The 16,965-nt window shown below is 48.8% G+C and overlaps 1 protein-coding gene across 1 annotated transcript; it reads right to left on the minus strand.

Annotated features, from left to right (window-relative positions):
- Positions 1-173: 173 nt before the first annotated feature.
- Positions 174-14,513, minus strand: zdhhc5a (zinc finger DHHC-type palmitoyltransferase 5a). The gene is given in 13 exon segments (XM_041231939.1): positions 174-624; positions 2,913-3,814; positions 4,764-4,879; positions 5,536-5,659; positions 6,816-6,948; positions 7,876-7,967; positions 8,484-8,586; positions 9,495-9,657; positions 9,660-9,669; positions 10,152-10,297; positions 10,620-10,750; positions 14,137-14,235; positions 14,452-14,513. Coding segments are annotated over 13 exon segments (2,337 nt in total). The 3' UTR covers positions 174-368.
- Between the last annotated feature and the right edge of the window lie 2,452 nt (positions 14,514-16,965).

The following is a 16,965-nucleotide window of genomic DNA, read 5'->3' on the forward strand; positions in this document are numbered from 1 at the left end:
GTGCCAGCGAGCGTCTGGCGAGAAGCGGGCAGCAGGCGGTGAGGGACAGGGCTGTGCTCTCAATCTCTGTTGTGCTGGGCTCCAGGGTCGCTGGTTTCACCCCAGTCTGTCTTGTCTGTGTCTCTAAAGTCTGGGAAATTTGAGTAGAACGCTCTTTTAAAAAGAAACATCTCAAAAGTATCAAGTCTTTTATTTTTTGTTTAACTCCCAACTCCTTCTGAATCCCGATCTCTCGAAACAAGTCTTGGGAAATTGCGCAGGACGCCCTTTGAGACACGAACTAAACAAAACCACGACAGTTCCTCCACTCTCTCAAAACAAGGCGTCTCTTTTTTGGGTTGTTTTGCGCGGTGTCTGTCTGTCCTCTCTCACACTGAAATCTCATAGGTAGTCCCGCCCACTCCCGACACCTTCTTGACTCCTCCCCCTCCCCTGGAGGCGGGGCTGAGGGGAGCGCTGTGGCTGGCCGAGCCGGGCGGGGGGCGGGGCAGGGCCGCGGGGGAGGCGGGGCCAGTGCTGCTGCTGCTGGAGTGCTGGGAGCTGTGACTGGGAGGGTAACTGGAGAAGGGGTGTGGCCGAGGCTGTCCGTTACTCCGGCTGTACGATTTCATCTGGACCTCGTCCCTGGAGGGAAAGAAAGAACGAGAGAAAGTGAAAATCTTCTCCTGCTGGTCTGCGCTGGACTCGCCTGCCCTCAGCGCCTCGTCACTGGATCCTCAGCTGATGCGCTATCCAGCACTATTGCACTGCTAATCTGTCACTGCAGATATAACTCGCTGTGATGCTAACTTGCAGCCTCCTAGTTCATATTGTATTCTAGCAGTGTTATTCAGAGTCTTCAGTGTTTCATCCACAACTATTAAATACTCAATAGTCCTGAACTTACAAAAAATAAAATAATCTTAAATTCAGATCACAGACAAACAAGGTCCTATTGGAAGAGACTCTGCAGCAGCCCCTGACTCACTGTGTGTGTGTGAGAGACCCTGAGCAAGTCACTGAACCTCCTTGTGCTCCGTCCTTCGGATGAGACGCCAAACAAACGAGGTCCTATTGGAAGAGACTCTGCAGCAGCCCCTGACTCACTGTGTGTGTGTGAGAGACCCTGAGCGAGTCACTGAACCTCCTTGTGCTCCGTCCTTCGGACGAGACGCCAAACAATCGAGGTCCTATTGGAAGAGACTCTGCAGCAGCGGTTGTTGATGATGCAGAGTTCACCCCCCTGGTCTCTGCAAGTCTCTTTGGATAAAAGCGTCTGCTGAATGACTAATTCAAAATACTAACAGAACGGGTGTTATTGATTTCAGACCTCATTCATTCAGGCGTCGATTTCTTTTGGGTCTTTGTGATCCGCGAACATTAAAAAACAAAACACAGAGTCAGGAAGGGTCACTGGAAAGAGATAGAGAGCGAGAGAGGAAAGGAAGATGAAGCCGTTCATAGTTACTTCTGCGAGAGGTCAACGAGGCAGCGGCAAGCGGACGATACAGACAACACCCCCGCCCTGCGATTAACCCTTAGCGGTCCGTTTATTCAGCGCCTGTCAGGGTCCAGTTTATTTTCACCCGCGCTGTGTATTTTACCTGTGCTGTTTAAAAGTCATTTCATTCCCAGTGAAACAGGTTTAAAAGGCCCTGCATATCAACAGCACACTCAGCCCTGCATCTCCAGCCCCACCCCTTGTTCGCTGTATTTATCACATCTCTCTTCATAGTCGTGCATACTGATCAATCCTGTCCTGATCACTCGATCACCAAACTCCTCAATAATGTGATCCCAGTCATTATTTCATTACTGTAACATCTCAGAAAGCTCTGCCAGTGTCTGTGATATTCTCTGAGCGCTGGATGTGGAAGCAGCCGTCTCCTTTGTTATGTTCATGTTATCTCTGTGGTGCAGGTGGGGGGGGGGGGGGCTATCAGATACGCCCCTTTTCTCCGGCTCCTATCGGTCTCACTCGGCCATTGAAAGGTTTTCTCTCTTTTTCCCGGAGAAAAAACGACTAGAGACCTGCGCTTGACGTTTTTTTGATGTTGTTGGACAGGGTCCCACATCGAACCGCAAAGGGTTAATAACACTTCAAAAGTGGACAGGACTGTGGGACAAGAGTGGGGTTTGGCTTGATCAGCAGCTACCCTGTAATAATCTGGCATTAAAAATACTGAACTGTCAAGAGCTTCAAATCTGATCCTGGCTACTGCATTGATTATAATCAATAACCTTTCAATACACATTCCACTGCAAAGCGACCGGACATGTTAAAAACAGACAGGGTCAGCCAGACTTGAGTCCAGTCTAGTGATATTAAACTGCAGTTACAATGTAATTCCAGTCCAGTGATATTAAACTGCAGTTACAATCCAGTCTAGTGAATTAAACTGCAGTTACAATGTAATTCCAGTCCAGTCTAGTGATATTAAACTGCAGTTACAATGTAATTCCAGTCCAGTCTAGTGATATTAAACTGCAGTTACAATGTAATTCCAGTCCAGTCTAGTGATATTAAACTGCAGTTACAATGTAATTCCAGTCCAGTCCAGTGATATTAAACTGCAGTTACAATGCAGGGATGTGAATCAGACTCCTGCTGCACAGCAGTGTGATCCAGTCCTGCTTTCACTAGGAGTTTAATAATAAGACACACCTGAGCTTGTTACCTAGACACACTGGGGCTGATCAAGCTCGTAGTAAAACCTGGACTGGGTGACACTGCTGTGCAAAAGGAGTCTGATTCCCAGCCCTGTTACAAACAAAGGAGGCTCAGTACGGCATTGCTTTACTCAATTCATTTGAAATGTTGAAAGTGGTTAGCAGCTGCAGGAGCAGGTAGAGGGCAAGCTGAGAGGCACAGTGAAGGAGCAATCGAAAAGGAAAGAAGTAAAGAGAGACACTCACACGAAGGCTGTACTCACTTGGGAGCGTGGATCAGACTGCCGGAGGAGGGGTAGCCGTGGTGATGCTGCTGAAACTCCGCGCCCCCCTCCCTCATCGCCCCCGGCCCGCTGCTGTAGGACGCGGACTTGCCCAGCGCACCTTGGGAGGGCTGCTGGTGCAGGTGGGGGTGGAACTGGGAGTAGTGGTGGTACCCCTTCTCAGGGGAGCCCAGAGACCTGGCTCTCATTGAATGCTGAGAAGGGTGGCGGTGCTGGGGGGGTCCGCCCTCGCCGGGGGGAGAGGACAGCAGGACAGGTCGTCCGAACCTGGGAGGGGGTGCTCTCTGGTTCTGCTGCTGGGGGGGACCGGACAGCAGCCTGTCTCTCTCCTCGACCTCGTAGCCCCTCGAGGATGGAGCCCTGCGCAGCCCTTCCCTGTGAGGCGGAAGAGCGAAGCTGGGCTTGCAGTGCTGCAGCTCGGCCTCTCTCTGCTGGGCGATCTGGGCGGAGAGGAACGGGGAGCTGTAGCCCGGGCCCGGGGGTGCCGGGGCAGGTGGCTCAGGGGCGGCAGACTCGAATTCGGGGCTCTCCGAGGGGGTGGGGAGGCTGTCGTAGGACAGGCTGCCGTTGTGGGGGGTCTGGTTGGCCAGGCTCTTGTAGCTGGTGGAGGTGGTCCCCTCGGAGCGGACCGAGCTCAGCCCCCCGCCTTCGAAGCTGGGACCCCCGCCCAGGGGGTGGGTGTGAGCGGAGCGCAGGCTGGAGGAGATGGAGCCCCCCGACAGGCGGTCCTGGAAGGAGCGGGCCCCCGTGCCGTTCCCAGGCTGGGGGGCCGGCGAAGCGGAGCTGCTCAGTCCATCCAGACTGGGCTCCGAGTGGTAACTGGTCTGCTGGCTGCTTTCCAGGAGGGAGGGGGGCTCTCTCAGGCTGTCCCCGCGGCTCATCTGAGATTGAGAGAGAAGAAAACACACAATGTAAAGATACAAAACCATGACAAAGTTAAAAACAGACTGAGAAGATATACAGATCAACAGACATACAGACAAATAGAGACAGTCAGACAGACAGACAAATAGATTGATATAGACAGACAGTCAGACAGACACAAAGATAGGGAGAAACTGAGCACAGGGCAATGCTGGCAGGATCGCACTGTATAACACTGATACACAGCCCTGCACAGAATCACAGCAGCTGCCCAGCATGGGGTCTATATAAAGCTGGAATCTAGTGCGCTGGCATTGCCTGCTGTGTGCTGGGCAGAGCCTGGCTGTGCTGTGCTGTGCACAGGGCAATGCTGGCAGGATCGCACTGTATAACACTAATACACAGCCCTGCACAGAACCACAGCAGCTGCCCAGCATGGGGTCTATATAGAGCTGGAATCTAGTGCGCTGGCATTGCCTGCTGTGTGCTGGGCAGAGCCTGGCTGTGCTGTAAGATCGCACTGTAAGATCCAGCTAAAACTACAGCAATCAAAACTCACACACTGAAAACACAAACCCCATCATGAGCAACTTACTGATCCATTGAAAGCCACTGTGTTTGGGAGGGGATTGACAAAAAAAATAAATAAATAAATAATAATAATAAACATTGGAGCTAATTATTTAAAAAGTGAGTTTTCAGTTTATCAATTACTCTTACTCTTCACGCACAGATATATTTGCATCATTTGAAAAAGGATCAAAATCAAAAAGAAAAATGGTCTTTTAGGTCACACAGAAACACACACACAGAGTCGCTGTGAGTACTCTATAGAGGGGTGAATGCTATCGGGGCGCGTGGCTGGGTGAGGTGCTCTTGTATCGATGCTCCACTCACACACACACACACACACAGATATCTTATATATAATAGACACACACACACACACACACACAGCGGTGTTACCTTGGTGCTGGCGGAGTGGGACAGTGCTCTGTGGTTCTTGTCAGGGCTGCTGTAAGCTGGTCTGTATTTGTACATCATGGGAGTGGCGGGGTTGTCCGGAGACAGCAGGCTGCTCTCTGCAGAGAGGAGAGACACGCAAACTAAAACAGAGGAAAAAACTCCCGAGCGAACGAGCGAGAGGAGTCTCTTCAGCCAACACACACAAACACAAACACAAACATATATACACACACATATATGAGCTGCCTCTCTTTGTATTTAACTTGGAAAGGCGCTAAAATTGAAGTGTAGTGTATCTTATTGTTTTACATTGCATCACACTGTATTATATTGTGTTGTATTGTATTGGCTCTGATCAGTGTATGGGATCTCTCTCTCACTCACCCTCAGCAGTGTTCAGTGAGCTGCGCTCGCAGTCCTGTGTATTTGTGCAGTTCTGGTCTGGCTCTGATCGGTGTATGGGATCTCTCACTCACCCTGGGCAGTGTTCAGTGAGCTGCGCTCGCAGTCCTGTGTATTTGTGCAGTTCTGGTCTGGCTCTGATCAGTGTATGGGATCTCTCTCTCACTCACCCTGGGCAGTGTTCACAGTGAGCTGGGCTCGCAGTCCTGTGTATTTGTGCAGTTCTGGTCTGGCTCTGATCAGTGTATGGGATCTCTCTCTCACTCACCCTGGGCAGTGTTCACAGTGAGCTGGGCTCGCAGTCCTGTGTATTTGTGCAGTTCTGGTCTGGCTCTGATCAGTGTATGGGATCTCTCTCTCTCTCACTCACCCTCAGCAGTGTTCACAGTGAGCTGCGCTCGCAGTCCTGTGTATCTGTGCAGCTCCGGTTTGGGGGGCGGGGGGGCCTCTGCATCAGCGGACTGGCTTTCCATCGCCTCCAGGCTGCCCTTGGACTGGAAACCAGGAACAAACCCAGTACAGTGATCAAGAGAAGAACAACAACCACAATAATAATAATAACAACAACAAGAAGAACAATGAGTTGATATCTGCACTCCCTCAGGAGTTATAAGCCAGTCTTACAGTTGACCTTCAGCAGAGGTCAAAGGTCACGGGCAATGACATTTTTTGATAGCGCACACACAGGTTACTATAGGTGTCCCATAGCAACCACGACCCTATCTGATCTCTGCCAGAATTTACGAGGCAGTTTTGTACGTTGATGATGTCATCCAACGTGTCACATTTTAGGCGCTACAGGTTTTTTTTCAATCCCATATGGCAGCCAAACCATGTGATCTACGACATGTGTGTTCAATTAACCCTTTGCGGTCCTGTGTGGGACCAGGTCTAACATTACAGTGTTCCCTTTCCAGTCCGATGTCTGGACCCTGTCCCACATCATCAAAAAGACGTCAAGCGCAGGTCTCTAGTCGTTTTTTCTCTGGGAAAAAGCAGAGAAAACCTTTCAATGGCCGAGTGAGACCGATAGGAGCCGGAGAAAAGGGGCGTATCTGGTAGCCCCCCCCCGCACCACAGAGATAACACAAACATAACAAAGGAGACGGCTGCTTCTGCATCCAGCGCTCAGAGAATATCACAGACCTCTGCAGAGCTTTCTGAGATGTTACAGTAATAAAATAATGACTGGGATCACGTTATTGAGGAGTTTGGTGATAAATCGAGTGATCAGGAGAGGAGCGATCAGTATGCACGACTATGAAGAGAGATGTGATAAATACAGCGAACAAGGGGCTTGGCTGGAGATGCAGGGCTGAGTGTGCTGTTGATATGCAGGGCCTTTTAAACCTGTTTCACTGGGAATGAAATGACTTTTAAACAGCAAAAATAAATTGGACCTGACAGGCGCTGAATAAACGGACCAGCTAAGGGGTTAACATCTACCAACTTCCCATAAACATCTACCATCCTACTGAGTCTGGGGTGTTTGAGAGCAAGTTGTGTTGAAAAGAATAATAATAATAATAATAATAATCCCAGCATTAACACTAGGCTTCCCAGCCCTATGGTGACCCTGATAACGACGCACGCTGTGATATTGACAGCAGATCCTGCAGAGAGATCAGCAGTAATGTTAACGCTGCTAACCCTGGAGTGGCTCGGCTCGGCCTGGATCCCGTTGTCCAGCACTTTCAGGGGGGCATGTCCGTCGCAGTGATCCGGTCTCAGAAAAGGGGGCTTCACCACGATCGTCTGCTCCTTCCGAGGACGACCCAGGTACCTGCGGCACAGGGGGACCCCAAAACATGAGTGCTGGAAAAATCACACCCCCCAAAAACAGGAGCACCGACGTCTACGAATCACAGGTAGCAGTGGGGATTGAGAAAGAGCGTTACACACACACACCCCGAGACGTGCACGCACACAGACAACACGCACATAAAGACAGACAGACAGACAGAGCAGGTGGGGCTGGCAGAGTTGAAAGGTCACACTGCCACGTGACTTGACTGGAAGGCTGTTCAGGAGCCCGGAAGACTCTCCAGACAAGCTTCTCCAAGCCACTAAAAGCCAGCTTTTAAAACAATACAAGAAAAAAACGATAAGAACTCAACATGGGAAGAGCAAAAAGGCCTGGGTCTCTCCGAGAAGCTTGTCTGCTTTAAAAAACTAATATTCCACTCACATGACAGTAGGACTCCAGACAAGCGCCTCAAAGCCAGGTTTTAAAATATTTAATAAATGCCAAGAACTCTAGATTGGAAGGAGGAGCAACGGAACTCCGAAGAAGGGACTGAAGCCAAAAACAAAGCCTCTCTGAGAAGCTTGCCTGAAAAACTGCCACAGAGACTATCCCCCCCCCCCCCAAAATCTTGTCGTTCCAAGCGATCCTCCAATAAATAGCGTTATTTTTTAAATATTTTTAAAACCGTGCCTTTATACAGCTTTGAGAAGCGTCTCTGGGAAACTGCCCAGACAGATTTCCGCTTTCAATTTCAAGAGAAGGCCGATCAGCGCCCAGCAGGCAGGACTCTCCAGGCAAGCGCCTCAAAAGCCAGGTTTTAAAATATTTAAATAAGAACTCTAGGACTGGAGGAGCGACAGAAGCCAGAGGCTGTAAGAGACTGAAGCAGAAACACACGGCAGCCAGCAGGGCACGAGGAGGGAAGGGGGAAGGGGTGAAGCTGGAAAGACGGCGTGTGTGTACCGGGGCGCTTGGGAGCTGCACAGCACATGACTCGTGTTCTTCCAGCACCCATTGGTGAAGGGGTTGACTCCGCCCCGAAATTTACCCGTCACCTGAGTGGGAAAATAAAATAAAAAATAAAAAAATCTTAAATGATTTTGAACGTGGTTTTTTTTTTTCAAAAGTTACTAAACGCTTGAATAGCGACTAGCTTATAATTACGAGATCTTAAAGTGATCGTTTTCTACCGTCTAAGGCAGCTAGAACCAGCATTGCAGTTAAAGAACTACAGCTCCCAGCATGCCTCTGCACCCGCGCCGATGGCGAGGGATGCTGGGAGCTGTAGTCCTAGCCAGGGCTGGACCAATTCACAATACAGTAACTACGGCAGCACAGCTAGAACTGAAGAGCAGCTCCTGAACTCAGTCAAAGCAACACAGACTGAGCAAAAACAATGTAATACAGCCCAGCCCAGAGCATTGCAATTAAAGAACTACAGCTCCCAGCATCCCTCGCCATTGCCGTGGGAGCAGAGGCATGTTGGGAGTTGTAGTCCTAGCCAGGGCTGGACCAATTCACAGTAACTATGGATGGACAGTAATCTTAGAATTAGTTGAGTTTGTTCTTACCTGTTCGTTGGTGGTTCGGCCCCTAGCCACCAGTACGAGGTGGAAACCAGTAAGCCCTGCCACTGGGATGAAGAACAGCCCAGCAACGCACATCACTGCCATACTGGGAGAGGGGGGGGGGGGGGAAGTCAAGGAAGCCACTCCGATCTAGCCTGTGTTACACATTTCTATGGCAGTGCAGCTAGAACTGAATAAACGCAGTTTTTAACTCTGGTCTGTCAAGCAGTGTTTCCAGTGAAAAAAACATGCATATAAGCTGTCTTGTAGCAGCCCTATAAAGAACTACAGCTCCCATCATGACTCACCGATACTGCTAAACTAAAGGCATGCTGGGAGCTGTAGTTTGTTTTCAGTCTAAATATCCACATATATACTGCAGTCAAACCTGTCTAGGCAACTACAGTTATACAGTTCACTACAGCTTCTGAACTCAAAGCAACACAGACTGAGCAAAAACAATGTAATACAGCACAGCCCATCGCACTGCAGTTAAACTACAGCTCCCAGCATCCCTCACTATTGCCGCGGGGGCAGAGGCATGCTGGGAGCTGTAGTCCTAGCGTGTGTTTGAGTCCAGTAAGTCACACGACAGTACAGTGAACAATACGAGGAAAAATGAGGTTTTACAGAGCTCAATGAGATTCTACACCCAGAACTCATTAACACTCCACACAGCTGAACTGAGAAACAATGAAAAAAAACATGAATTCAGAGAAACATCTGCCATTGAATTCACACTGAAGACATTGAGAAAGACTTCTAGTGGAAACGTTTGCCATTGAATTCACACTGAAGACTCTGAGAAAGACTTCTAGTGGAAACGTTTGCCATTGAATTTACACTGAAGACTCTGAGAAAGACTTCTAGTGGAAACGTTTGCCATTGAATTTACACTGAAGACACTGAGAAAGACTTCTAGTGGAATCGTTTGCCATTGAATTCACAGTGAATGCGCGGAGGGACTGCTCCCAGTGGAAGGCGTGCGATGGCAGTGGCGCTGTGACAGGATACGTGACGGCACAGTGCACCTTGCCCAGCTGCTCCGAGTGGTACAGGATGAAGAGCAGGCCGAAGCTGAACACCCCGATGATGTGGGCCGTGAGCGACAGCAGGAACAGGAAGAAGTACCGGTAGTTGCGTCGCCCGATGCAGTTGTGTCACGGGGGCCATGGGCGTGGTGATCAAACTCCCAGTTTAGTGAGAGAGGAGTAGGAGGGGGGGGGGGGGGGGGGGGGGGGGGGACAGAGGGGTCTGGGGATGAGGGGTTGGAGAGAGATGGGGATCTCTGGGGTCCCAAGAGGAGAGAGGGGAGAGAGAAGAGAGAGAGAGGGGGAGCGACAGCGAGAGGGAGAGTGGGGGAAAGAGAGAGGAGGGGGAGAGACGGGGAGAAGGGAGTGTGACAGGGGAGGACAGAGGGGGAGAGAGGTTAGAGAGAGATGGGGAGAAGGGAGAGCGAGAGAGCGGGAGAAAGAGGGAGAGGGGGAGAGAGGTTCGAGAGAGAGGGGGACAGAGGGGAGAGGTTAGAGAGAAAGAAAGAGAAGGATAAGAGGGGGAGAGAGAGATAAGGGGAGGGAAGAGAGTGAGAGAGGGGGAGAGAGAGAGATAAGTATTACAGGACTGCGCAGAAACAAGGGTTGGGGCTGGGGTCCTGTCTCAGGGGCTCCTCACCTCCACACAGTTGTCACAGACGCTGCAGTGGGAGCAGCGCGGGGGTCTGTAGAAGCGGCAGGTGGAGCACCACTTCATCCGCACCTGAATCCCCTTGATCTCAACCGTCTTGTAGAGTGGAGCACGGAAATCATCTTCCTTATCCTCTAATATATATAATATTAAAAAAAATTCAAAACCAAATAATCCTTTCCTCGCCCTCCTCTCTCTCCTGAGAGAGAGGGGAGAGAGAGCCAGGAGTTAGGACTGACAGCAGAGAGAGAAGAGACACGCATCAAAATCCTCGTCTGGCACAAAGACAGAGAGAGCGAGAGAGAGAGAAAGTAAACATAGACAGAGAAATCCTCGTCTTTATCCTCAGAGAGAGGATAAATTAAAAACAGGACACAGACAGACAGAGACACAATGAGGAGAGAGAAAAGAAACATCGTCAACACAGAGAAGGAACGCACACACTCCCCCCTCCACTCCCCTCACCTCTGGGGAAGACTCCAGGGTCCATGAAAGTTGCCATGCTGAAGTTGGCGACGACAAAGAGGAACACAATGCCATTGTAGACCGGGACAGCCAGAGAGAAGTGCTGCGCCAACCAGGGAGACCTGCCAACAGAACCAAGACACCGGGCTTACAGGAGAGTTGCGACCCCGCTGGGGAGGGGGGGTCTCTTAGAGGATCGCTGTTCGACCCCCTCCCCCCCACCCCCCCCCCCCCCCCCCCTCGAGTACCAGGAGATGTCACTCTCGACCTGGTCTGGGGGGGAGCTGCGACACAACCCCCCCCCTCTCGACACTGTGAGTGGTGGGAGCGAATGTCCCCTCGACACTTTTGTTGGAGGGCAGCGAAATCTCTCTTCTGCTCCCTATTATTTCCTGCTCCTCGAGAGCTTTAGTCAGAGATCATGAGAATAGTAACGTCTACTATTGGCTCCTGATCATTGCAGTATTAATAATACTAGACTTCATTGAGGGGAGCTCTGAACCCCAGGACTGGGTGCAGCAGCAGCAGGGCTAGTGTGAGTTTCTAACCCTGCTCAAAACTCCTGGCTCCTGATCATTTCAATATTAATAATACTAGTCTTCATTGAGGGGAGTTCTGAACCCCAGGACTGGGTGCATCAGCAGTAAGGCTAGTGTGAGTTTCTAACCCTGCTCAAACTGCATATTATAATAATAATCCAAATTGATCACTGTAAAAGACTTCATTGAGGGGAGCTCTGAACCCCAGGACTGGGTGCAGCAGCAGCAGGGCTAGTGTGAGTCCTCTAACCCATTTGTTCAAACGTCCTTGAGCTCCTGGCTTTCTCTGTCAATTTTTGCAATATTATATATAATACTACGTGACTTTGCATGAGACTTGGAGATCTGAAACCCCCAGGACGTCGTGCATCCCAGCACACAGGTGCTATTGTGACGAGTTTCTAACCCTGCTCAAACTTCCTAAATGGATCACTCTGCAATTATTATTATTCTTTATTGAGGGGAGTTCTGAACCATTTATTATTTTATGGTTCTTAAAACTTATTCGTTATTGAGGGGGAGTTCTGAACCATTATTATATTTGGTGACCCTTTTTAAGGCCCCTAGATCCTAGCCCTCAGACTTGTCCCACCAGGATTCTGGAAATAAATTTTACAGAATGCACTCCCATTTCCTAAAAACTTCGTGATACGAGACCACAAACGCAAGCCCTAACCGGGGCCCCACGGCCTACAGTCAACCGCAGTTTCAACCCGTCTCGACGATTAGGGTCCCTCAACGTGCAGGGATTAAAAAAAACTAAAAAAAAAAAAAAACACACACACATAAAAAAAAAAAAAAAAAAACTAGGGCACCGTCTGTCTCTCTCTGCTTCTCTAACCCAGAAAACCAATAGAAAAGAATCCACTAGCAGAACACTGTCAATAATTCCTTTACAACACTTACTGTCTCTGTGTGTGTGCACTTGTCTATGTGTGTCTCTATTCTGTCTATGTGTGTGTGTGTGTGTGTGTGTTGCTTGTCTATGTCGAACAGTTCTTGTCTGTGTGTGTGTGTGTGTCAGTGTGTCTCTCTCTGTATTTTTCCATGACGAGAGACATAAAGTGTCTAGGCAACGATTAACACAGTTGTGTGTGCCCTATTTTGTGTGCCCTTATGTTACAAGTGTACCATTTGTCTCCCTAGCCGCCAGATTGTCGGGTCAGTTGACCTATTAGGGCGAACACTAGTGAGCCGACACCGGCTGACCTGCCTCGATTCCCCCAGCTCTATTTTTTCTTTCGCGACCCGAAAGCGCTGGATTCGTCCCCCAACTGATCAGTCAACCAATCTATTCTGTCTGACCCTAACGTCACCGCTTCCGGTCCCAACTCAGCGGTATAGTCCCCAAACGCGTTTCTCTTCGGTGGATGGCAGTTGGGTTTGAGGAGCTCAGGGGTTAGATAAAGAAAGCGCTGGGCTGCAGGGTGGAAGGCAGTGGGTTTGAGGAGCTCAGTGGTTAGATTAGAAAGTGCTGGGCTGCAGTGTGGAAGGCAATGGGTTTGAGGAGCTCAGTGGTTAGATAGAGAAAGCGCTGGGCTGCAGTGTGGAAGGCAGTGGGTTTGAGGAGCTCAGTGGTTAGATAGAGAAAGCGCTGGGCTGCAGTGTGGAAGGCAGTGGGTTTGAGGAGCTCAGTGGTTAGAGTGCTGGGCTGCGGTGTGGAAGGCAGTGGGTTTGAGGAGCTCAGTGGTTAGATAAAGAAAGCGCTGTGCTGCAGTGTGGAATGCAAGTGGGTTTGAGGAGCTCAGTGGTTAGATAAAGAAAGCGCTGGGCTGCAGTGTGGAAGGCAGTGGGTTTGAGGAGCTCAGTGGTTAGATAAAGAAAGCGCTGGGCTGCAGTGTGGAAGGCAGTGGTTTTGAGGAGCTTAGTGGTTGGAGTGCTCAAGGCTGCAGTGTGGAAGGCAGTGGGTTTGAGGAGCTCAGTGGTTAGGGGGCTGGACTGCAGTGTGGAAGGCAGTGGGTTAAGAAAGCAAGACAGAAATAGAAGCACTGTATCTTCACAGGCCAGGAATGGCAGGGAATCTGCGGAGCAGTGCAGAGAGAGGGAGGGAGGGAGGGAGCCTCGAGGAGATTGCTATGTGCAAGTCACTGCCTGTGTGAAAGACTTTCCCAGCTAGAGAAACAACTGACTTCATCAGGAGGGGGAAAACACACAGGCACACACACGCCCAGCCACCACAAACAAACCTGATCTTATTCAAACTAAACGAGAGCGAGAGAGAGAGAGGGAGGGGGAGGGATAGGAGAGAGGGAGAAGGGATAGAAGAGAGAGGAGAGAGCGAGGGGAGAGATGCAAGATAGACAAATAGAGAGGAAGGGAGCAGGGATAGAGAGAGGAGAGAAGCTAGACAGACAGAGGAGGAAATAGGAGAGAGACAGCGAGAGAGAGAGATTTTCTGGTCCCTGCCTAGCAGTTGACAGTTTATTTACAAGCAAGGGGTTTAAATATAACCAACAGGTTTCACAAAATAAAGGAACCGAACATAAACCCAATGGGTTTGAACTGTGCCCTCGAGCTGCACAGACCAAATATCAGTGTGATCTACCTTCAATAATGCTGACGAAGGCACTAGAGCCCCAAACTAGAGCTGGGCTGCTGCTGCTGATGCTGCTGCACTCAGTCCTGGGGTTCAGAGCTCCCCTCAATGAAGTCTGGTATTATTATTATTAATATTGCAATGATCAGGAGCCAGGAGTTTGAGCAGGGTTACAAACTCACACTAGCCCTGCTGCTGCTGCTGCACCCAGTCCTGGGGTTCAGAGCTCCCCTCAATGAAGTCTAGTATTATTATTATTAATATTGCAATGATCAGGAGCCAGGAGTTTGAGCAGGGTTAGAGACTCACACTAGCCCTGCTGCTGCACCCAGTCCTGGGGTTCAGAACTCCCCTCAATGAAGTCTAGTATTATTATTATTGATATCGCAATGATCAGGAGCCTCGCAGCGTGAGGTTTTGAGGCGTTACTCACGTGAAGACGAAGAACAGGGAGCTGGACCCCACCAGGAAGGTGGTGGCGGCCGACACAGGGACGTACTTGCTGGGCTTAATCTTGCTCAGGGTGGCACTGCTGCCCTCAGAATGTGTTGCAATCGGCCGACACACCCAAGTCTTGATGAGTTACTGTCAATCTGGGCTTTTAATCTTTTTCCGTTTCTCCCTCAGGGTGGCAACTATAGCGTCCGCCGCCCGAGTCCGGACGGCATCTTCTGTCCGTCTGCACTCCAGATAGGGGGACTCGGGCAGGGGAGTGCAGGTAGATCTCGCTAACGGGGGTCCCACTCACCTGGGTGGTTCCTTGACGGAGGTCACTTCGCTTGATCGTGCTGGTCCTGCATTACTCGACATGCTTGCCTCCCTCAAATTCAAAAATAATCACACAAGCTAGCTCCTGCCTGCCGTTACCGCACGAAGCTCCTACCCACCCCCCGCTTCCAGCTCCCTGCCAGCGGGGAGGGAGGGAGGTAGATTTCGGTACGTGAGCTAGTCCGGGTGTGGGGTAGGGGGGGTTGAACGGAGGTCGCTTCGCTTGATCCTGCTGGCTCGTCTGCTCCCCAAATTCACAGCTCCCCACCGCATAGCCCAGGGAGAGAGACGGAGGGAGAGAGGGAGAGATAGACTGGGGGGGGGTACGTGTCTTGATTAGGGGTGTGTGAGGACTACAGGTTTTTTTTTTTTTTTTTTTTTTTTTTTTTTTTTTTTTTCAAGCTCTAGGTATGTGTGGAGAAATTGGGTTATATTGCAAGGTGTTAGGAGAGATTTTTTTCTTTGAGAGTTGTGTGAATTTTGAGAGAGGGAGAGGGAGAGAGGTAGCTGAAGAGATCGAGGGGTCAGGAATTTAAAAGAAGGGGTAAATATTAGAGTCAAGCTGTGGCGAATTTGAGCTTGATAGAGGAGGTGGAGAGGATGGAGAGGTGCGGGGAAGGAGGAGAGAGTGAGAGACAGAGAGGGGGGAGGGGTGTGTAGTTTAGGTAAGACTTCTAGATAAAAGACAAAGCTGGTGAAGGGCGAAGCGAGGGAAATGTTTGCTAGATTCACCAGTGTTTAAAAACGCTGGAATTAAACTAATTTTACTAGCGCAGAATATCCCGTTTAAGGCTATGAAAAAAGCAGCAGACTCTCTGAAACTAATTTAAAAACCGTGCATTGTATTTTTTTTAAAAACCGACACTTGGTAGAGTCGTGATTTCTGAGTCCAATCTCGGTTTTAAAAAGTGAAAAGTTGACACACACATAAATCTCTGTACATATGTTAATATGTTAGTTCTGTACACAAATAAAAAGTTAATAGATTTGTAAAACAAAGGCCTTTTTTTGTGCTTGGTTTTGTAACGATATGTAATGATATGTCCCAGCGCAAACAAAACTGAATCAAACTGAGGACAAAAATCAATAATCAAACTTATAGGATTGTGTAGAACACACAAGCTGTGTGAGGAAAGTATCTCGATAGACAGATAAAGATAGACAGCTGCTCTATGCAATAGGCAGACAGATAGGTAGATAGATAGATGCTCTATGGAATAGATAGACAAACGGCTCGAGCTATAAAAAAACAGAAATGAAATGGCTTAATAAAATGATAATCTAGTGATGTGGCTTCATGTGTCAGCAAGAATATTAAATTTACGCAATCAACGTTTTCAGGATTCCGTAGGGTTTAATTTTAGTTTTTTTCAGTCTATGAAATTATAAAACGATGTTCAAATCAATTAAAAAAAAAAAGATATATTAAAAATGAAAGATTGGCGCTTGCAATGGTGTGCGAGTCTGCGTGTGTGAATATGTACTTTAGATGTTTCGTATTTAGAGAGTTTTAAAAAGGTGCTGAAAAATCAGACAAGAGACGACTTGAACAAACTTAAAAACAACCCGTAAGAGACACAGCAGGTCCTCTGGGTGACACGTTTAATACTAACGAGGAGCGGTTGAGTTATGGGTTTAGGAGAAGAGGGGTTGATATTTTTTTCCCTTCCACAAAAGCTTATTTTTTTACAGCACAGTCCAACGTAATCTTCCGTCCCAACTTAAAGCTGAAATGTGGGTTTTATTTTAAGTGAAGAAGCAGCAGCAGCTAGCAGATGACGTTTGCAAAAACCAAAACAAGTCACGATTGCGTCAGAGGTTTGAATGACGCAGAAGGTACGTCATAACTCCATCCCTCGATTTAAAAATAATAATAATCGATTTGTAGTTCCAGAAGTGACTCAAAAAAATAATGAAAATTATGACTCCAATTTGTCTTGTAGTCCAAAGCAGAGACAGCGTCCAAACCCCGCCCTCAAAAACAGCCAAAAATTAAACTTTGGTATAACGTGAAATTGTTTAAACCGGGTTCCGGCGTGGAAAAAAAAAAAAAAAAAAAAAACAGTGTCTCTCCGTGAGAGTCTACTCTCTCTCTTTTGGTTTTTTAAGAATAAAGGCGGCCCCCGGCGTTTTTAGTTTCAAAATTTAGCAGAAGCTTTCCAACTGCGGAAAAGTGGGTCGCCAGGTGAACTAGGTCTGAGGGGTTTCAGTTTCTCTCATAACAACACCCAGACCGAAACTTATAGTTGGCAAAGAATCAAGCACTCGAGTCGACGCACATTAGAGCGTGCTGGAATCCGTCAGGATAGTCACAATACATAACTGTTATTATTATTATTATTAGTATTATTATTATTATTATTATTATTATTCTCACATGATAGCATATAACAAGCGTGAGCACCTCTTTCACATCAGCCTGTTGGAGAAACGACTAGACTGACTCGTCCGGTCTGGACTGCAGCTATGGCTGTCTCAAAACTATTTTGGCAAA

The sequence above is a fragment of the Polyodon spathula genome, chromosome 29 (assembly GCF_017654505.1).
Source record: "Polyodon spathula isolate WHYD16114869_AA chromosome 29, ASM1765450v1, whole genome shotgun sequence".
Classification (NCBI taxonomy): Eukaryota; Metazoa; Chordata; class Actinopteri; order Acipenseriformes; family Polyodontidae; genus Polyodon; species Polyodon spathula.